Below are 21,183 nucleotides of genomic sequence, written 5' to 3'. Positions count from 1 at the left end.
GCCAGCCGCCGCACGCAGGAGCAGGGGGGCTCCGGCCGCCACAGCGCTGTCTGCGCGGGGGGAACCCGGCCCCGCCTCGCCGCGCCCGTGACGCCATCAGGCCGCGCGCCGCCCCGCCCCTTCCCCCCGCCCGGCCGCCGCCGCCGCCATGGAGTCGAACAGGGACGAGGCGGAGCGGTGCATCGGCATCGCGCTGGCCGCCGCCAAGGCCAACCAGCCCGACAAGGCCCGCCGCTTCCTGGAGAAGGCGCAGCGCCTGTACCCCTCGCAGCGGGTCCGCGGTGAGCCCCTGGGGGGAGGCGGGGGGGCGCTGCCGGGGGGGGCGCCCGGGGGAGCGGGGCCTGCGCCGCCGCCGCGCCTGACCTCTCACCCGCCCCGCGCATGCGCCGTCGCCCACGGGCTGAGGGGAGCGGAGCGGGGCACGCCGGGCAGGCGAGTCCGCCGCCGCCTCCCTGCGCTACAAGGCCCGCGGGGCGCCGCTGCCGAAGGGACGGGGCCAGGGCCGGCGCCGCGCAGTGCACGGCGCAGCCCACCCCTCCCCTCCCCTCCCCTCCCCTCGGGCTGCTGGCTGCCGTCCGTCTCCGCGTTAGCCGGGGATGTGAGGGAAGGGGTGCTGTCAGAGGGGAGGTGGGAAAGGCTGCGCTGGCAGCAGAGCGCCGCCGGTTGCTACCTCCCGAAATTCTCTCGTGGCCCGACCCTCGTCCTTCGGCGAGGACGAAGAGAAGTTCTCGACGGGTCTGCCCAAAGCCTCCTCCCTGCCCCTGTCCCTCTCCTGGCGTCTGGGCTGTCCTGCAGCTGCGTCCCTCACGTGGAGGTGCCACCGCGCTGGCCCTGGGCCGAATGCATTCCTTGAGCACTTCGGCCCCAGGAGCGGTAGGACGAGGTTTCAGAGTTTTCAGGCAGTCAGGTGGACCTTGGTCTAGCTGCCATGCTTGAGCATGCTTGTTGTGTTCCATGGCCGTTCTGCTAAGCAAGCATCGCTCCTCGCCTTGTACCCCTAATCAATTGCCCCAGCACAGCTGCAGCAGTTCATTTCAGCCCACGTAAAAGCAACCTTCCTTCTTGAAGACCTTCTGCCAGTTTTATAGGTTTTGCGGAACAATCTAATTTCCTGGAAGCTTTGTGGTGTACATCATTCCTGTGGCACAAAAAACAGATGGGAAGTTGTTTGTAGAAGCAACCAAACCTGTAATTTTTTTTCCCTTTTTTTACTTGGACAGAGCTTACCCAAGTGTTTCTTTGTTTGCTGCATTTTGCAGCTTGTCTGACCTGGGGACAGTCTGAGGCTTCCTGTAATCGTCTCTTTGGTTGCACGAGGCCTCTTCCCATTCCTGATAAACACAGACCTCGCATACTTGTGATGTGATTTTCCTTCCTGTTCAGACTTTACACTTTTGTGAAATTACTGGGTAGGAAAAGGACTTTTGGGGGAAAAGCGTGGAGAGGAAAACAGTGGGATAAGGACTGTTAGAGAACTGGAGCACAAGTGAGGAAAGCAGGGGTAAGAGTGCAGCAGAGCAGGGTAATATTAAATACAGTGTGTTAATTTGTGTCCAGGCCCAACAAAACTGCTCATACAAGTTTCATATCTGAGCTGCTGTCCAAGGACCCTTCGCTTGATGTCCTGCTGGTTGCTCACCTGTGTACTTTGGGTCTGTAGTTGAGAAATGTTGCCAGAGATCCTGCAGTCACTGAGTCTTTCCATAGTTTGTGTGCTCCTGGGAAATCTCTTTCTCCTGAGTTACATTGGGTTTGTCAACAATCAGAGATGTGGACCTTGCGCAGCTGGTACTTCAAAATCTGACCCTGGCTGGTTCTTACAAGTGTCGTCACAGGATCAGCAGAGGGTTTTGCAAGGGGATTTCAGCAAAAATCCTCTCCCACATGCACGCAGCCCAGCACACCGGTATAGACAAAGTCCCACTGTCACCGTAAGTGGGAGTTTTGGAAAAATTAACAGAAGTTGAACAAGTGTTGGCTAATAAGCGAGGAAAAATGATCCATGTCACATGTTCGGTGAGCTGCTGAGTTGGCAGAACTGAAAACTAATTCAGGAGTCTATGCTTCAGTAGTTCGTGAATTTGCACTGTGCTGTGACTGCACGGAGGACCAGGATGGCTTTGGGGTGCGAAAGCAATAGGACTGGGTCTGTAGAGCAAAACAGGACCGAGCTGTGACTATACGTGGGCTTCTGTGGTTGGTTTAGGGAACCACATTACCAAAATATCTCTTGGCAAGTGGTAGGGAACTGAGCCTAAACCAGCAAGAGCAGGGTGGGAGGGACAGACACATGAGGCAAGGTTTAAAAGTGCCTGGTGGTTTGCTTCAGGTTTGGATGGGACAAAAGCAAAGGCTGTAATGTTGTGAACACTCTATTGGTGTAAATATGAGCGAGGGAAGGATTTATTTTTTCTGAAAGCTGAAATTTGTGAAGTCCCCAAGCTCAAAATGTCATCCAGTGAGTGAGTTACCACTCACTAGCCCACTGTCATGAGAAGTGCCTGTGTAGGCTGCTGGATTACCAAGCACTTTTTCTTGCCCCTACAAGCTCTGCAGGGCAGATAGGATATCTTGGCTGATCTTGTGGCCTGCAAGCCTTGTTTGTGCTTTCATCAAGAAGCTAATACCCCCATAGTGCAAGGTCTGTAATGTGCAATCTGCAGGAGGAGATGAAACATCCTTCTCAGTTCTGGGCTCTGGGCAAAGGACTGCAAGCTCGTCAGATTCCTGATGCCATCATAAATAACATCGTCTGGGTTCAGTCCTATTACATGTGACAGTTCTTTTGAATGGGGGTGTGTAGACACAAATGTGGCTTGGACCAGTCAGCTTGAATAAAGATGGTAGGGATAAGTTAATGCAGCTGGCAAGCTACTTCAGAAACAGGTGCTGCAAGTTAATCAATTGGGCCCTGGGTGATCTCATGGGCAGAAGCAGCATATAAGGAGGTGGCTAGCAAAGGAAGGGTGGCTTCGAGTCAACTCTGGTGGTTGTACTATGTTGCCTGTGTACGTCTCTGCATGTGCATTACCTAGACTCTGTCTTCAAGTGAATATTGCTTGCACCACTACAACAGGGGTGCAGTATATATCCCCTTTAGAACTACAGGGATGGAGAGATCAGCCTGATATTTGGTTAAAAAATATATATATATAAATAGTTCAAAAAGGTTGTGCTCTCCAGCTGCTGGGGAAATGCACGAGAGAAGGGTCTGTCTGTGCTCAGAGGAGACTCACTTGGTTTCACAGTGTTGTCACCTGTACAGTTAGGCCAAGCCTTAGTGCCTGGACAGAGGAGAGTGTCTGAGCCTGGCAAGGAGGAGCTGATAGTCTGCAGCAGTTTACCCAGTGCACATACTCACCCCACTTAAGAAAAGGGGAAGTGAATTTATGCAATTCATATTCAGTAATCGAGAGAGAACAGGGTTTTCACAGCTGCTTCTACACACATTGGATACATAAGTAAGTGCAAGAGCACAAAGCACCGTTCTGATCCACATGTTACAGGTCCTGCCATGCTGACAGCCATCAGTGCTGCAGTTCTCTGTCCCCAGAAGGGGAGTGTCCCCATGTGGCTGACATCCCATGACAGTGTTTTCTAAGCTCTCTAAAGATATGGTATTGTCACATCTTTTACCCAGCACAGTAGACTCTCAAAAGCAGGAGGTAAAGAGGAATGATATGCTTTATAATGTGCTAGAGAACAAACATGGAAGTGCTTCACTGTTAGAGAGAGTTTGGGGAAAAAAGAAAAGAAGGCAAGGGTGTGCTGGTTTGGTAATCTGCTGTGGCTCCCAGACTGGCCGGCTGGGCAAGCTGGGTTTTGGTGGAGGCTGCTGCCTCGGGAGAAGCGGGCAATAACTTCAACTGTAGCACTCATATCTGGGCAAGAAACAGTTAGAGCTGAATGATTCCTTGAGTGAAAAAGTGAGGGTCTTTCTGATGAAGGGTGGAGGGCTCTTAGAGTGGTGCCAGATGTGAAGAACAGTCTCCTTATGAGAACGTTGGAAGGGCAGATTGAGCTTGGCAGTATCTTAACTTTGTTTTCCTTTTTTTTTTCTTTCTTTTTCTCATGTCAGTTCTACTCGAGTCACTCAACAAGAATGAGCAATCAGCCAATGGCCAGTCCCAGTCCCGGGAGTCCACAAACCCTCAGTTCAAGAAAACGAGCAGAGACTTCCCGTCAGCCAACGGAGAGGCTGGTGGGGAGGCCCCCAAGGGCTACACTCAGGATCAGGTGGATGCAGTGAAGAGGTGTGTGTCCAGCTCTCCATGCCTTTAGCCTGCAGTTTGTCTGAGTTTGTCATGTACTGCTGGTCCGTTTTTCACGGTGTTTTAAAGATTTGAACGCTATCAAGTGTTTTTTAACTGTCTGGCTGTTAAAAGCATTCCTTGGAGGATTTATACCTAGAGCAGCCCTGAGGTCAGCTGATTTGAGTCTCTTAAGAGTTGAGATTTTTACCCCGAAGGTGTGCACGAGGGCTGGAACTATAGGCACATTGGCCTCTTCCTGGCTGAGGTCCAAAGAGGCATTTGGGATGTATTCATCGCATGGACTTCACATTAATGTTTGCTTTAGTGTTACTCAGTAGCGCTGGGAAAATCCCGTGTGCTCCTGTGGTCCCGTGGGTGAAAGTCATGGCTCGTGGCTTGCAGCAGGCAACTCTTCTACTCTAAGCTTTGGTCTAGCAGCAAGTGACAGGGCAAGTGACATATCCTCCTTCTTCTCTCTTGATGATATTCTGCTCATGGTCTCTCTTAGAGCCTGATAAAGTAGAAATCCACCACAGGATGCTTCACTCTGTTAGCACAATACGTTTATGCTTCTAAAGCTCTTACTGGAAAGTCCCAGGACACATTTATCCAGTCACTTGTTTACCAAACCCTGCTTCAAGCTGTCCTTTATTATTTTTTACCATTTACAAATACTGAAGCTGAGGAACTGAACCTCAGGCACAGTCACTTGGTAAACTTTGTTTAAGGTTATGGGTATGGTCTGAATTGCACAAGAACTGCTGTGGCTAGTGGACGCACGGGGATGCTTGTTATGTCATCCATTGCTCACAACACCCAGCCTGCTGTGTGCTGTGTCATCAAAGTCATGTGAGAAGCAGAAACCATCCCTGAGCTGTGAGTGTACCCAGAGTGAACTGGATTGCACACACAGGCCTGGGCAGCAGCCTCTTCTTTTTTTCCCCCTGGAGTTCAGCTGATGGCATTTTTAGGTTTGTGAATTAACTGAATCTGAGGAGACCAGGGGGGGAAAAAGCCAGTAGCCCAGCTATCCTCCAGATCCCAGACTAACTTTTGTGGTCCCTCCCAAATTGCCTCCAAAACGTGAGGATGATGAATCTGAAGCTTATTTGCCGATGGCATTTTCCTGTGTGGGTGATCTCATTGCCTGAGGAGAGGCCCTTCTGCCTCTTCTGGCTTGACTTGTTCTGTGGGAGTGTTTGTGTGCTCGTAACTCAGGCACAGCGGGAGCGAGTCTGGGACAAAAACTGGGTCACCCTGTGAGGAACTAGAGCTGAGTAAACCAGAGTCCATTGTACAACATCAGTCGAAACTGTGATGATTGAGGTGTTGCAGAGCTGATATATTCAATGCAAAGTCATTTTCACAGGTGAAACTTAACTGTCCATGTTTTCTCCCCTCTCTACTGGCAGGGTAAAGCAATGCAAAGATTACTATGAAATTCTGGGAGTAAACAGAGAAGCTTCTGATGAGGACCTGAAAAAGGCTTACAGGAAACTTGCACTGAAGTTTCACCCAGATAAGAACCATGCACCAGGGGCTACGGAGGCATTTAAAGGTAAAGAATGTTTCCAGTTTGGTGATTTGCCCTCAACTGTCATGTGATGGTGTTGAGTTGAGCTAGCAAGAACTCTTGAAAACAACCTCATGAGTCAAGTAGAGTGAAGTAAAGCTCTTCTTTGTAAAGTTGTCTCTATTCTGAGCTGCTTGGGTTATAAACAAAGTATAAGTTTAAAATAATAAACACATGTTAGCACAGATAGGATTTCCCTCTGCTGGTCGGACAGGAGAAGCCTTCCTTCTCTTTCTCATAGCAAATCTTCCTGTGTGTCACTCCAGCCTCCTGCCACGCTGCTCAGGAGGAAATTCCCTCATTTTTGGAGAGCTGCAGGAGCATTCACCTAGCAGGGAGAAGCTGCAAGTCCTGCAGGCATCCAACATGGGATGGGTGCTGGGGTGCACCTCTGACAAGTCCAGTACAGACCCAGTAAGTTGTGCAGCACCAGAGGCAGGTGTTGACTTCACAAGTACCTTGACAGAAATGAGTACCTTGAGGACCAAGCAGTCCTAGTGACAGGAAACTCATCTTCAGAACTGGTATTGAGACTCTTCCACTCATTGAGCAGTTCAGGCAGCCAGTAAGCCTTCAGGTTTCTAGGCAGACGCTCAACACCCGGCTGCTGTGAAAGGCTGTGGGTGGAACTGGTGTATAGCAAACCCAAGTGAAAAACCTAGGGGGAAACTGCACCAGCCAAACAACTGAGCCCAGCCAGAACTCAAAAAAAGGTCACCAGGAGCTCCAGTTTTGCTGCAAAGAGCCTAGTTCTCAGGGCCTCCCTGCAAGTGCAACAGGGGTGTTTCCTGGGTAATAAGATACCTTGAAACTGGAGTAATTTTCCAAGAGAAATGCTGTTGCTTGGAACGTATAACCCCATTTTCCCTTGCAAACGGTGGGAGTTTGATTATTACCATTGATACTTCTTGATGTACAGCAGCTGGTTTTGCAGTCTTAAAGCATTTAAGTAGCATGGTCTGATTCTGACTGTCGTAGGGGTGAAACGTGTGAGACTTCTACTGGAGCAGGGAGCAAGGCTAGCCTGTGTTGACACAATATTCGGGGTAAGCTTCTAGTAGACATGAATTCAGCAGTAAAAGTCTTATGTAAGGTTTGTTCAAGCCTTTTAAGACTTAAATCCATAACCGATAAGTACGTTGCTGTTAGCAAATACTGAAGTAACCCCCAGCTACTTGGAAGAGCCCGTTGCAGTGTGGGGGGCCAGAGGAAAGAGTGAGCATCTGCAGACACCCATCTCTGGCGCATGTGCAGGGAGCTGCCTTTGGGTACTTTATCCTTCAATCCTTGCTAAGTGGCGAAAGGCAGGTTTCTTCACCTGTAATCTGAAATAATGATGTTTGCCAAAGGCTTTGACAAGAGTTACGTGCCAGAAGTCGTGCGTTAAGCAAGGTGCCCTTTATCCTCCACCGCAGAGCTATCTGCTTTCAGGTTATCTCTCCTCCAAGCCTTGCCTCGTTGGCTCCCCTGTCCTTCAGCCCCTGAGCTGAGCTCCTAGTTTGCAGGGCTCACTGAAGTCCACCTGTTTGGTTCCACAGGGTGAAGGGGGAAATGTGCACTGCTATGAAGATTTTAGTTAATTTTTTTCTTACATTGGTGTATAAGCTGAAGTCTTGGCATTCATCTTCCCAGTGATAGCTGATAAAACATTAATGTCTTGTCCTGAGACCTTGTCTCAGTCCATAGTTGCAGTCGGCTGCAGTCTGTCTTGTAGCAGATTTGCATCACTACCTTTGGCTGATGTTGGAAAAAGAGATGAACCTGGCTACTTTGGGCTGGAATCCTGATTTGGAATGAGGTGTTTCTTGGGCTTTGTCAGCAGAAAGTCAGACAACCAGCTGACTCCATCTCCATTGCTTAACCACACAGTTTGAAAGAACAAGATAATATGCTGAGAGGCAGTCCTGGTTGTCTGGCTTCCTTGCCTGGTTGTACGAACATTTGCTCTGTGTGCACTAATTATAGCCAAGAAGGAAAATGAGTGTATTGACATTACATCTTCCACACTCCAAATCTCTAGTCCAAGGAGAAACCGTACACCTCGATCTGACTACCAGGAAAATGTTCAGTTAACATCCTCCAAAGGGCATTTCCAAAGGGTATCCCCATTTTCTAGCACTTCTGCCTTTTACGCACTAGGCAACTACTGCTATTCTTGTCACACAGAGAGGAGAGAGAACAGGCTCTGCATTCATGTAGGGAGGCTCTCAGGTGGGTCTGTACAGATGGGAAGTTTGGTAAGCTGGAATGTGTTGAGATAGATATACAGAAGTAGGAGGGTGGCAGGTTGACTTTCTGGCAGAAAGGCTCCAACATGCTGAGGTTGGAAAAGAGTGACCTGGAGAACTGGTGGGGGTTTGTTTCCAGTACATTACCACTAACATGGGCACTGGTTAACCATCCTTGTAGTTATGCACCTTACTTCTGGCATCTGGAAACTTTGAAACTTGTAGCTGACAGACACAGCTTTTAGCCAAGGTCTCCTTGCTGGATGTTATGGAAAGTTTTAAGGTCTCTTTCAGTGATCTAGCTTGTATTTTAATTCTTTGTAGTTCTGGTTTCAGGCTATCATATTGAATTCCCTCAGTGCTACTGTTGAATAAAATTTGTCAGCTAAAGTCATATTTTCCTATGCAATTGCTTAGGGCCAAAGGATTTGGACATTAGCTGTTCAAAGGAAATAACAAGTTTAATTACGGGAAAGTTAAGTGTGGCTGCTGTACTACCAGTATTTCCTTCGCCGTTCACCACTCCATTCACCTGAGGGGGTTTCTCTAGGAACACGTATCGAATTCACATCAGTCACATCACCATAACTTCGTCATTTGAATTAACCAAAGCCTTTTTCATCGAGTCTTTTGGTGTGGTTTCCTTCTGTCTGGGTTTGCCAGAGAAGTGTGCCAGGTACTAGTGCCATGCCACTGAAATAGCCTGTTGGAAAGATGTGGGTAGTTGAGAACCTCACTTATGTAATGAGAAAGGCAAGTCCTGGCAGTTTGCAGGGCTAAATGTATTATTTGCAGAAGAAAGAAGCTAATTGCTTCCTTATTGTCGATATTTCAGCCATCGGTAACGCGTACGCCGTGTTGAGCAATCCAGAGAAGAGGAAGCAATATGACCAGTTTGGAGATGAGAAGCTCAACACTGCTCGGCACGGGCACAGCCACTCGGACTTCCACCGCGGGTTTGAGGCAGACATCTCCCCCGAGGACCTTTTCAACATGTTCTTTGGTGGTGGTTTTCCATCCAGTAAGCACGTTAAACCATAAGCCCTTGAACAGGACCCTATCCTTTTGACACGGCAGTAGTGATTTATTTGGTCGCGCAAGGGTTGTGGAGTTTGATAAGAGAGAGGTCTCCTGCAGACATGACCCAAACACCTAGAGTTGTTTAAATTGTTCAGACAAGTACTTTGAGAACTTATCTTCCAGCAGGTAATACCATCAGAACTGGACTTCTTCCCAGCTTCAGGTATTTGTTTGCATGCTGGCAACATTAGCTGTTACTAGGTTGGGTTGAACATTAGAACAAAAAATTACTTGCTTTAAGGCTAGTTGCAAAATATAATCCTATTTCAAAGGAGGCTTTTCTGCCTGATGGTTTTACAAGTTAAGTCTTCTCATCAGAGCAAACTATGGTAACGCCTGGGCCTGGTTCTTGATCTATATCTGCTCTGCCACACAGCTAAAGCAGTTTCTCTGAAATTGGTGTCCACTTCCTTCTTTCCACTGTGTCCTGTAAAAAAAACAGAAAAGTATTCTTCCTAGAGCATAGTCTAAACCTCTTGAACTGAAAACAAAATCCGTGTCCTGTCTACCCACAGTGCTGATCGTGGTTTGGGTAGCAGGAAAGAACCAAGTTCCTTCACTTGATCAGTTCCAATGAAAAAGACACAGATATAGTATAAGGATAAAGGCATTTCAGAAGACTGCCTTGTATTTGCTCTGGTTGTATTTGAGTGGCAGTGCAGGTAGCAGTTATTTTATCTCTGGGGACCAACTTGGAAAAATTACTGTTTTTGTTTCAGTTGAGAAGATTGAATCTGGTAGCTCTTTCCTATCTGGCGTGTTAAGAGTTCACACACATCAAATACTTGCAGAGACATCTTGAAGCCTCTTGCAGCATTTGTGTTCTACTTGTCAGAGAGGTGTTGCTATTTTAGCTCTGTTGGTTTTTTCCTTCCCTCACTGTCTCAAGAGAATTCAGGACAGCTTTCTCAGCCAATCTCCCTTTTCAGCTGTAGTTTTGACATTTAAAACAGGACATGGAAGAGCTCTGCTTTTAGGGTGCAAAAACTTCCAAAAGGATTTATTTTTGTAATAGGCTTTAATCTAAAGTGAATTCAATCTGGAGCCAGGAGGCCTGTACAAGGCACTCCGTCTATGTAGCTGAGCCTGCTTTGAGCAGGAAGTTGGACCTCCTGAGGTCTCTTCCAACTTGGGTTTTCACATGATCCTGCAAAATCCTACAGATGGATCTCTGTGCCCACCACCAGTTTGGTTTCAGACATACCTGCTCAGTACAGCTTAGGAATACCCCTTTTTCAGCTGTGGCTTATGTAGCTCATTTCGTAAATGTTGGCTTCAAGTGATAAATAGAACTTTTTGGTATGAATTCATCTTCCAATCCTCTGTGGAGTCCTATACCCACCTCGCCCTATAGCCGCAGCCATCTCTGTCACTTTGATGGGAGTTAGGCTTGAGTCGGGCCTGCAGCCGTGGGACCTGCTCACCAAAACCAAAGCCATGGACATACACCTGGTGTTCTGGGATGTGTGCAGGGAGCTCAGGAATAGGCCAAGTCTGTCAGATCCCCATTCCACCATCCCAGCTCCAGCCTGGAAACAGCCCCACAGGCTGTGGGGATGTGCTGACCTTCCCACTCTGGTCTGGCTGGCCTGCTGCTGCCTGCCCAAGGTGGGCTGAGCCGAGTGCAGTGCTGACAGCAGAGTAGACCCATGTGTGAGCAGAGCCTGCCTTCCTTTACAGTCACTTATGTCCTGCTACTTTTGCTGAATGTGGCACAAGCCACAGAAACAGATCAAGCCCATTCTGACAGTGTTCAAAGTTAAAAGCCCTGAATTTGCTGTTGCCAGCACCCAGTCTGCTCTTTCCTGCTGTGTTTTTATTGGTGAGACTGGCAGAATGTGGTCACCTCCTGTGGTTCCCTCCTGGCCAGCCAGCACTATCTTAATGTACTATGACTTTTCAGTAACAGTTTTCTTCTGACTGCAGGTAACGTTCACGTGTACAGCAACGGCAGGATGCGCTACACCTACCATCAGAGGCAGGACAGGCGAGAGCATCAGGGCGACGTAAGTGGGAGACAGGCGGGGGACTGGGAGTCTAACAGGTTTTTCTGATAGTCAAGTTGTGAGCTAGTTGGTGTGGCTGCCTTGAGAAACAGTCTTGCTTGTCTCCATGCCCCTGGACAGAAAGCTGGAGGCGTGGGGAGCGAGCTGCCTTCAGCATTAACACCAAGTGGCAGGTTAATTGACTGACGGCTCTTCTCCTGGGACTCTTGTCCAGTGGAGAAACCTCTGGTGTGTCTTAAAACAGTGCTCCCAGTGTAGTGTACCTTTCTGATTTAATTCTGTCATTTCAAAAGGTGAATCCTCTGTTCAGATAATATGGATACTCATGGCACCTCCCAACATGAACTCATTCTCCCCTTTATTCCAGTATTGAAGATGGGATGTTTCTAATCTGTGATGCCTAGTTAACCAAGGAAGACACTTTATAGTGTGAGCTATTTTTTTATGTTGTCCCATCTCAAAAAAATCTATATATATCTCCAGCACTCCAAGCACTCTGGTCTAGAGAAGTGAGAATGAAGGACTTAACTATTTCAGAGACCAGGTTTATGTACTGAAGATACGTTTCCTGAAGCTTAAAGGGGAAAGTGTACTCTACTGTAGCTGGGAGGAGCTCAGATGAGCTTGAGAGGAGAATTCCTTTCACCTGACACTCAAAAGGGGAGAAGGCTTTTCATAAAAACAGTTCTGCTCACTAGCACAAGCAAGACAGAAACCATGTGTGATGTAGAAAAGCATGAGGCTTTTGAAATTCACTGAGAAGTTTCCACCTGCCAGTCCCCTCTGCCCTTGGTCACATCAGGAGGAGGGGCAGTGAGTTTGGAGCTTCAGAGTCACAGTACCCTTTCTGGAGGGGAACTGTGGGCTGCTGAGTTCCCACCAGTCATTTTGGGATGGCTCCCAAGCCAAATGCCTGGAAGAAGCAGGAGAATTGAGGTCATGTAGGGCTGGGAGGGAGGGAGAGCGATGATGTACGATCCTTGCATACAACTGTATAGATGGCTCTCCACTGTGTGTTTCTGTTCCTTCAGGGTGGCCTTGGGTTGTTTGTCCAGCTGATGCCTATCCTCATCCTGATCATTGTGTCTGCTCTCAGCCAGATGATGGTCTCCAGCCCACCCTACAGTTTGAGCCAAAGGCCGTTAGTACCTTTTATTCTAAAATTTATGTAGCTGGGGAGGGGGTTGGGTTCTGGAGGGCAGAGTGGCATGAGGGGGTAGGGATCTAGGTTCTCTGTTTTTCCTGTCTTTTGGGTTTGTGGGTTTTTTTGCTTTATCTCATCCCAGCATTGCACTTGCTGCCAAACACCTCACACATCAGTGAGGGCCTCCTGGTTCTCAAACCTTGTGGTTTTGAGGTGGAAGATGTGGAGAAGGTGGGAGAGTGCTCACTTGCCTAGGGAAGGATGTTCTTTGACAGGCACCTTCTGCAGCCCACACTCACAGCTGGGTCTGTCTGTCCTAGAAAGGGACAGACATAATTACTTTGAGGGACTGCAGCACAGCACCGAGAGCCTGTATGCAGAAGGAACTGAGATGTAGAGTTAAATTGGGGTGTGAAAAAGAAGAGCCAGATTGGTTCTTTGTGAAAGCATCATTTTAAGCCTGGAACAAAGTACTAGAGGAAGAGAAGAAGGAATAAAAGACACTCCTGTAGAGTAAAAGACACTGCCAGAGAAATCCCTTGGTTTTGAACTATGATCTTACCACGAAGCAGTAAGACATTTGTAATGGTTAAGTGAAGCTGTTTCATTCTACATCCTGTGGAAATGCCCCGATCTGCTCACTTGGCTGACAAATGCAGTGAGTCTTTCTCCTTACTCATTTTGCAGTGCCAACAAAGAATGGGAAAACAGGCTGGGTTTCTGGCTGCTTGCATCATTCTTGACAAAGGCTTAATGTGTTTTCAGTAGGAGTTCCTTATGTGCATTTAAAGAGGGTAAACTGAATTACAGCCAGTGGACCCCATGTAGTTTCACAAATGACAGTATTTGCTATCATTGATGTTAAAATCTGTAAAGCCCAGCTTAGCTTGTGGGTCCAAAGCAAAGACATTAGTGGTTGGAACTCAAAGATGGAGCGGTTTTGAAGGAGGCGTGGTGAAGGGTTATCCCGAGAGGCTAAAGATATTGGGATGTTATTTCTGTGGCTGATGCTAGGACTATGAAGTTAAGCATTGTATATGTATACTAGTTTGGTTTATAGTGGTGAAGAGGTGATTTGTGGGGTGAGAAGATGTTCGGTGGAAGGCAGCTTTTGAGCGGGCAGAGATTTGCTTCCAGCTGTGTCAGCCGTCAGAGGGGTCATCACTGAGCCTCTGGTGTTTCTCTGCTGCTCGGTTGGTCCCCCGTGCTGTGCCTGGCTCCGTGTAGCAACAAGCAAACCCATTTCCAAGTCTGAATTTGGACGAGAGTGGCAAATGAGCCGGTACAGTGCTCCGTAGCCCTTGCCGAGTGCCCGAGGCGGTTGGAGTGCCGGGAGCTGTGGAGCAGAGGCTGCTGTGCCGGCAGGCGGGGCTGCTTGCCCGCGTCCTGCCTCGCTCGCTCGCTGGTTGGCGCAGGCAGCCCGGCGCCTCTGCAGCCTGATGTCACGGAACGCTGCGCTCGCCTCTCCCTCGGCAGAAAGCCGCAGCTCGCTGCACCGAACCCGGCGAGCAGCAGGGGAGAAGCTTTTGACCGTGGTGAGATTTCAACAGCAGACAGATTTTAAGGCCCCTGAGAAAGGCAGAGTCCTAAAGAGCTGACAGTCTGCTGCCTTTATCAATCTCTCCTGAAAACTAGCTTTCTGCCACAAGCCCTGTCTGTCTGTGGGGCTGTGTGCCACCCTGCTCTTCAGTAACACTTCATTGATCGTGTCTGACTTAATTGCACATATGACTTCAGGTGGCAGGTTTCTTGCGCCGGGTCCTGCCCTTATTTTCATGCTTTACACTCCAGCATGCTGCTGGAGCCCTGCAAGCTCACACACTCCTCCTTTGAGGGCACACTTCAGAGCCTCAGTAGTTCATCTTTATGCAGAAGGGGAATATGAACTTTGGGAGAGCTTAGGGCTTTGTCTTGACAGGTAAAACAGTGAGCTGAGCTGCTTCTAGACTGCATCTCTGCCAGCAGGCACAAGCCTGTCTCTTGAAAAATGCCAAGAGAGTGTTTCGATCAACCCACTTACCCACCACTCATCCCTGAGTCCTGGCCCTCCATGAAATGTGCAGGAGTCTTTTAAAATCACTCCTGTAAACCCTGATAACAGACTGAAGGGTGAGCGGAGTGAGTTAATGTTTATACCTGGCTTAAGAATCAGGCTTTTAATGCAGCAGCCAGCTGGTATTTATTATGGGAAACTTTGGGCACGTCTCCAGATGGAGCAGTTCCTGATGAATCCAGGGTCTGGGCACAGGTCCTGCATTACAGCTTGCAAACACACCCCAGAGAGTATCTCTAGGTTTGCCTGTTCACTGGGGGAAGTAAGTACTGGGCTCTGTCTGAAATGCAAATCCATGGGGGAAGGGTAAGAAGAGATTTCCTTCTAGAAAGTGCTTTCTGTGCTAGTCACTGCAGGCTTGAGTGCAGAGCAGGTCTAGTTTTGTTCTTGCAGCCACAGTGTTTCTTGTGGCATGTGGTGTGGTAGAGGAAGCTGACACTCTTGGGGTTAGCAGATAGTGGAGGGGACTGGGTTCAACCCATAGGCAGCCTTGCTGAGAGAGGGGGAGTTGCCAGGGGGCTGCAAGAGCCAGCCCCTGCTCTGCCCCTGCCTCAGCACTGCCTGCTCCTCTGTGGGAGCCAGCCCCTGCTCTGCCCTGGTCTCTGCACCGCCATGCTCCCTCACAGAGGCACGGTTCTGCCTTGCTGGCTGTTCTCTCCCTGCACCACATAAACATCAGCCTCCAATCTTCACAACCATCCTTGAGGCTCAGCGCCAGCAACAGATGATGGTGTCGTCAGTGAGGAAATTGTAGAGAGATTTAATTAGTGCTGAAAATTCTAATGAACGCTTTATTTTAAGTGGGTTTAGGCCTTGGGCAATCTGCCTTGGAGTTATGTCTATGTTCAGAGCTCTGCCCACCTGGCTAGAGGCCTGGCAGGTTTTCTCTCCCTGTATTGGTGTTGCATTTCCACCAGAAAAGCTTCTTCTTCCCAAAGCTTCACGTCTGTGGCTGCACAGGAGTGACGTGCGTTTTTGGCAGTTTGGTACAGTAGCATCTGGTGCATCTTAATGAGCCAGGAGCTTTTTGCTCTGCTTTTGATGCATGTCCTACACCTCTTCTCCCTGAACCAGGTCCGTGGGTCACATACACAGGAGGGTGACAGAGCACTTGAAAGTCAGCTACTACGTGTCTGAGAACTTTGCAGACGAATACACGGGCACGAACCTGAAAAACGTGGAAAGGAGTGTGGAGGACGATTATATTGCAAACCTTCGAAATAACTGCTGGAAAGAGAAGCAGCAGAGTGAGTTACATGGGGTCTGGAGCAGAGGGTCATGGGGGCTTCAGAAAGGTCTTTAACTAGGGACTGAGTCATGCTGAAGTTACACCTTAACACGGTGCGAGTGCATTTCCTGTAGTGTTGACCTTCTTTTTTTCTGTCTATGATTTCTTGACAAATCCAGTATGTGAGGGTTTTTTGTTTTGGTTTGGTTTTTAATACCACTGTAGAACTGGTCAGACTGGAGTCGTGCCCCGGAGGTTCCCCTGCCCTGTCAGTAGGATATCACTGATTTCCAACAGAGGAGGAAGGTTGCAGTCGTCTCATTTTCAGGAGCCTCCCCCAGTAGCTCCTTGTGATACTTCAGTTGTTTGGGGACCACAGTGTCCCTGCTCAGAGGGCTGCGAAGGCACGTGGGGTTGGGAGGGACAGTGCCCAGGCAGGCAGCATGAGACATCATCCAGCCAGGCAGCGGAGTGTGGGGAGGGCAGCAAACTGTCTGCCAAGTCCCGGGGTGACCCGGCTCCTCTGCCCGTCGGGTTCCTAAGGCTTTCCCGGGGACACACGAGCTGTTGGCACACGTTACGCCCATCCTGTCCTGAAGGGCACAGGGCATTTCCTCAGCTCATCCTGTGCTTCGTCTCGCTTTGGAGAACTCGTGGTGCCTGCTGTTCCCAGCAGAGCCCGTGGGGGGCCGTGGCCCGGCGGGTGGGCCTCCCTCCACGCGGCATCCGTAACGCTGGGCTTTTCCCTTTGCAGAGGAAGGCTTGTTGTACCGGGCACGCTACTTCGGGGACTCGGATCTGTACCAGCGAGCACAGAAGATGGGCACCCCTAGCTGTAACAGACTGTCAGATGTTCAAGCCTCCCTGCACGGATAGTCCCCGCTCAGCAGAGGGCTAAGTACGAGCCGGTGACGCTTCCCTTGGCAGCGGTGCAGGGCACCATAGTGCTTCTCATACTTAAATCTCTATCTGAGATGCAGATCTTCACCAGTCTCCTCTGGATGCACATACATCGCGGGGGGAAGCACCCCCTCTGCCAAGCATACCCGCCTTCCTCGGGAAGTGGCTTTTGCTTAGTTTGCCTCTCAGCAATCTCGGCTCTCTCCGAGCTCCCTGCTTTCTCTGGCACTGTCGCTGTTGCTTCTCTAGGAAGCAAACAACCCTCCAACCCTGGCCGGTTGGCAGGGTTTGTGCTGGCCGTGGCAGCCAGCCGACGCCTTCTAATGAACCTTTTTTTGGTGGCTTTATTGTCTGTTTTACTGAAAAAGCTGTTATCCCCTGGCACTTGAAGCAGTAGGATGACAAGGAACGGACTCCTACCAAACAGATGTTCCTCCCCCGCCCTTCGCCTTCCCATGACACTCGAGGGGAACAAAGCAAATGGCCAGAGCTCACAGCAGGTTGTAGAAGTAACTTAGAGCCTCAAACGGGGAATCAAAGTGAAAACAGCTGAGGGAGGGGTCTGGAGGGAGGACTCAGGGGTTGGAGAGCTGGAATTAAACCGAGCCCAGATGACACACATGAGAGTGTGTGTGCTGGCTTATAAGAGAGTGGCAGGAAAATAACGAAGGAATCGGCACAGAGTGGAGTCATTTTTCTGCTCAGTTATTGGGCTGATTTCACCTACCAGGTACCGCCGGGACAACCATAAAGCATACGTGTCTCTTTTATGACAGATTTATTTGAAAACAGAGTTTCTGTGGAAAATAAATGGGAGGTGAAGCTGCTCTGTTTGTAGCCACAAGCAAGGAGGTTTAGCAGAGGAGGTTTTGTTCCGGTTTTATTTTCCTTGGCAAAGGGAGCGCCTCTGAAAGTTTGGCTTTTAAAGCAAATCTGGGTTGTGTTCTTTGGGTGTATCCTGTTTTTTGGAGCCCTTCTTATCTTGATACGCCCGCTTTCTTGTTTTTGACAACTGTGCCTCTTCTTTCACAAGAGATAGGCATTGATTACCCGCTTCTCTGTCAGCCCCTCTCTGTTACCCCTGGTCTGACAAGAGGGCTGCTCTTAAGCAGAGGGCCTGTGCAGACTGAAACGCTGGGACTGTAGAAGCTGCTGCCTGTGCTGGGGCAGTGGAGCGGGAAGGAAGGGGGAGGTGCGGTAATCTGCGATTGTCCGGAGACTGACACCGCTCCCGCTTCTGTTCCCAGACTCTTGACATGCCTGAAGACTTTTGGTGAAGTGCACTGAGCTGAGGTGACAGACTTGATATTTAAAAGAATCAAACCTTATCTTAAAAAAAATGGAATTGGAGAATTAGCAACGCACAACTGCCCTCATTCTTCTCTCTGCCCGTCTCCGCCGCTCCACCCACGTCCCGGGCAGCGAGCGGGACAGCAAGTCCAGCTGCCTGTCTCCCTCCTTCCCTTCTGGCACCGCTGGCATGCGACAGTCTCGTCGTTCCTGGGATCCCGCAGCCCCGAGAGCAGACACAGAGTGTAAATCAACACCCACTAACTGCAGAATGCACGAACCAGAAGGAGCCCCTTCGCCACGGCCCCGATCACTGCCGACGGACAGAGAAATCAGACAATTTGGTGATCAAAGACAACTTGAAAAAGGAAAAAAAAAAAGAAAATATAATCTATTTAGAATTAATTTATAGCTGTATATATGTTGTACTTTTAAACTATGCAGGGGTTGGATGATTAAATTATTTTGTTTTGTGCCCGGTTTGGTGAAGAGGGAAGTGGGAAGCCTCTTCCCGGGGGTCTCGCTCTGCAGTGCTTTCCTGCCCCACACACTCAGATGAGGGTGGCTTTGCAGTTCCTGTGCTTGGCATTGGAGGACAGCAGCGTTCGGCAGCTGGGGATGTCGATTCCTGCCTGTCAGGTTTTAATAAAAGAAATTCCAAAGCTGGGGGAAGGGGGAGGGTAACGAAGAAATGGGGCAGGCTGCTGGGACTGGTGGTGTGGGTTTGCAGTGTGGGCAGAAGCCGCAGTGGGTCAGCTGAGCCCTGGCGTTGCCCGCGCTGACAGGAAGGATTGTCCTGGATGGTTTTTGCTCATCAGTGGTCGGGTTTTATTTGTGCACGTCACTCTTTTTTTTGCAGAGTCTGCTTTCATTTTGCCTCGTAATCAGTGCGCAGCGTTGGTTCGTGCACAGAGGGCTTTCCACCTGCCCTCGCCTTTGTGCGTGGCCCACGCTTGGGCTTCCTCCCCCACCAGCACTCCCGTTTGCTAACGTTTCCTGGAGGAGACCTGCAAAATCCTGCTAATTCCTAAGAAACAGAGCTTTCTATTGCTTCTGTTGAAAGAAGTTTGGCCGGGGGAGGTGAGAGGGAGCACCTCATCTCTCCTTGGACCCGCTCTGAGCTCTGCAGCCCGGCTCTTGCTGCGTCCTGGCCAGGCAGGGCCGCCGCTGGGAGCCATCTCTTCAAAGCAAAGCCCAGCACGAGCGGAGCCGCCTTCCGCGGAATAAACTGCATCACGTTTTGGTTTTATAGTACTCTGCAGTTCACTTTTGTCTGAAGACATTTCTAGTGAGAACCAACCCCCTGACACGCTCCGGGGAATGAATCAGCAGCACGGCGGCTCCCAGGAGGGGTGGCAGGGACTGGGAGAGGTGAGAGGGAGAGCAATTTTATCTCTTTGCTGTTAGGAATCCCATGTGCTGTCAGCTCTTTATTTATTTTGCAGAATGCCAATGTCCCTGTTAACTGCAGGCCTTGTTCTCCCACAGACTTCTGTGTTTGCTCCCAAGTTGAGGGGCTTTTTTCTTCTTTTCCATTTTCTTTAAGCGATTCCTCCACCCTTGGGAGGGATGGGGGGAAGTATGGCATTTGGAAGTAGCTCTTCACAGAGGCACAGGCTAGCAGGCACGAAGCAGTCACGGGGAGGGGGTTAAACAAACAGGATGTTGGCAGCAGTCTGTGCCCAGCCAAAACCTTCAGATGATTTTGTTGGGTTTTTTTCAAGTAGATCCCCATGGATAACAACGAGTGAGAGGGCGTAGATCCTAATGGATGCTGATAGAGGCTGTATCTCTTGATTTAGAATTAATATACAATTGTACATCTATAAATAAATGTTTATAAGGTGAAAGGCTCTGGCTGATGGTGGCGTCCAGCGGATCCGTAAGTGAAATTCAGTGGGAGGCCTGCGTGGGAGAGGGAAGGGTGGGGAGAAGACTGAGAGGACACTGTGCCCTCATGAGTGGTGGCAACCACTCTGCAGGGCGTCTTTGCTTCAAACTGGGGTCCACACTCCCAGATCAGGCTAGTTTTCCCACATCTCCCCTCCCTGGGGCAGTGAAAGGCTTTTCCCACAGCGCCTGAGGCTGGTTTGACCCAGCCACCCCTCCCCTCCTCCCAAGCCCCATGCACCAAAAGGCAGGAGGGTTTGAGATGGGGTTTTTTCGCCTCTCTTTTCCCTTTTTTTTCCTCCTCTCTCAGAGGCCAGGGGTCACGTCGCCTCCATTTCCCCTGGGTGCTGGGTTCCCAGCAGCAGCGGTGAGTCAGCGCACGGGCCTCTCGCAACACTGGCTGGGAGAGTCCGGCACAAAACTTCCCCCCTGCCACCAGCACAGACCCCACTCCATTTTGGGGGTTTTAGTTCTGGAAAAGTGCAGCTGCACCTCAGATTTTTGTGGTGGTTTTGCTGCATTTCGGGTTATTTGTTGCCTGCAGCAATGGGAGATGCTCTGTGCTTTAAGTGTGTTGGTCCCTCTCTGCTCAGCGAAGGTGATGGTGATTTGGGCTGCCTATTAGCTCTTTCCCCATTTGGCAGCTCATTAGCCCAAGTTTTTAATTGCAGTAGCAATTAGCAAGGTGTCCCACAAGCTGCCTCCTCCAGCAGGTAGTGAACAAGGACCCCACTCCTCACCCTCACCACCACCCCACTCCCACCATCACTGCCAATCCCCTCTGTATAGCAAAACATGAGCATGTAGCATTAACTGGGCTTTAAAGCCTCATTTGCCTTATTGCTGATGATGCCTCCCTCAAAAAAATCTTCCTCTCTCCGTCACCATGATGGCACCCAGGAGCCCCAGGACGATGCTCGTGCCATAAATAGCCCCATTGCTGTCTCCTGAGTCCCAGAATATCGCTCTGCCTTCCCTCCCCTGCCCCAGGAGAGGCTAAATACAGCCTCCCTCGAATGTCCTGGCACCTTCCAGAGAGCTACCAAACCCCAGGGACCTTGATATCCCCCCTCAAATTTGTCACAGAAAGGCCAGTTTGCTATAAATAGATGTGAAGCTTCACCTGCTGTCACACATGGCTCAGGCCATGACCATGGGGCAGTTGGGGGGTGGGGTGTTGACCCATGCAGAGAGTTTTGCTGGGCCCCATCACCCCAGCACAGAGACAGCCCTGCTGCTCTGTGCCTGCTTTTGTGAGGTTTTTGGTGAGGGGGTTGGGTGTTTTCCTGGTGTTTTTTGAAAATCAGTGGTTATTCTTTGTAATAATTGGGTTTGAACATGATGCAGGATCTCTCCTGCCCCCTCCCTCCCCCTGGGAAAGGCTGGCAGGGGGCGAGCAGGGGCCACGCTGCTGCTGGCAGCACGATGAGACACAGGGTGATCCCCTGTGCTTGCTCAGGCACTTGATATATAAAAATACACAGATTTATGGAGTGCTATATATATAGCTTCAAGACACAATATGTCTCAGCAGGCAC

At 49.8% G+C, this 21,183-nt stretch overlaps 1 protein-coding gene across 1 annotated transcript; it reads left to right on the top strand.

Annotated features, from left to right (window-relative positions):
• Nucleotides 1-112: 112 nt before the first annotated feature.
• Nucleotides 113-19,605, top strand: DNAJB12 (DnaJ heat shock protein family (Hsp40) member B12). Its single transcript, XM_062001221.1, has 9 exons — nt 113-281; nt 4,079-4,253; nt 5,666-5,811; nt 8,890-9,075; nt 11,061-11,140; nt 12,172-12,281; nt 15,412-15,584; nt 16,320-16,463; nt 17,713-19,605. The coding sequence occupies exons 1-8, from the start codon at nt 149-151 to the stop codon at nt 16,439-16,441; spliced, it is 1,125 nt and encodes a 374-aa protein (XP_061857205.1). The 5' UTR covers nt 113-148; the 3' UTR covers nt 16,442-16,463; nt 17,713-19,605.
• The last annotated feature ends 1,578 nt before the right edge of the window (nt 19,606-21,183 follow it).

This window comes from Colius striatus, chromosome 8 (assembly GCF_028858725.1).
Source record: "Colius striatus isolate bColStr4 chromosome 8, bColStr4.1.hap1, whole genome shotgun sequence".
NCBI classification, from domain to species: domain Eukaryota; kingdom Metazoa; phylum Chordata; class Aves; order Coliiformes; family Coliidae; genus Colius; species Colius striatus.
The sequence above is the reverse complement of the archived record's forward strand: the minus strand, read 5'-3'. Positions and strand labels throughout refer to the sequence as shown.

Excerpts from the sequence above, each read along its gene's own strand:
- DNAJB12 (XM_062001221.1), top strand. The coding sequence starts at position 149 with ATGGAGTCGAACAGGGACGAGGCGGAGCGGTGCATCGGCATCGCGCTG. Across the intron at positions 9,076-11,060 it reads TGGTGGTGGTTTTCCATCCA|GTAACGTTCACGTGTACAGC; the intron begins GTAAGCACGTTA and ends TTCTGACTGCAG. Across the intron at positions 12,282-15,411 it reads TACAGTTTGAGCCAAAGGCC|GTCCGTGGGTCACATACACA; the intron begins GTTAGTACCTTT and ends TCCCTGAACCAG.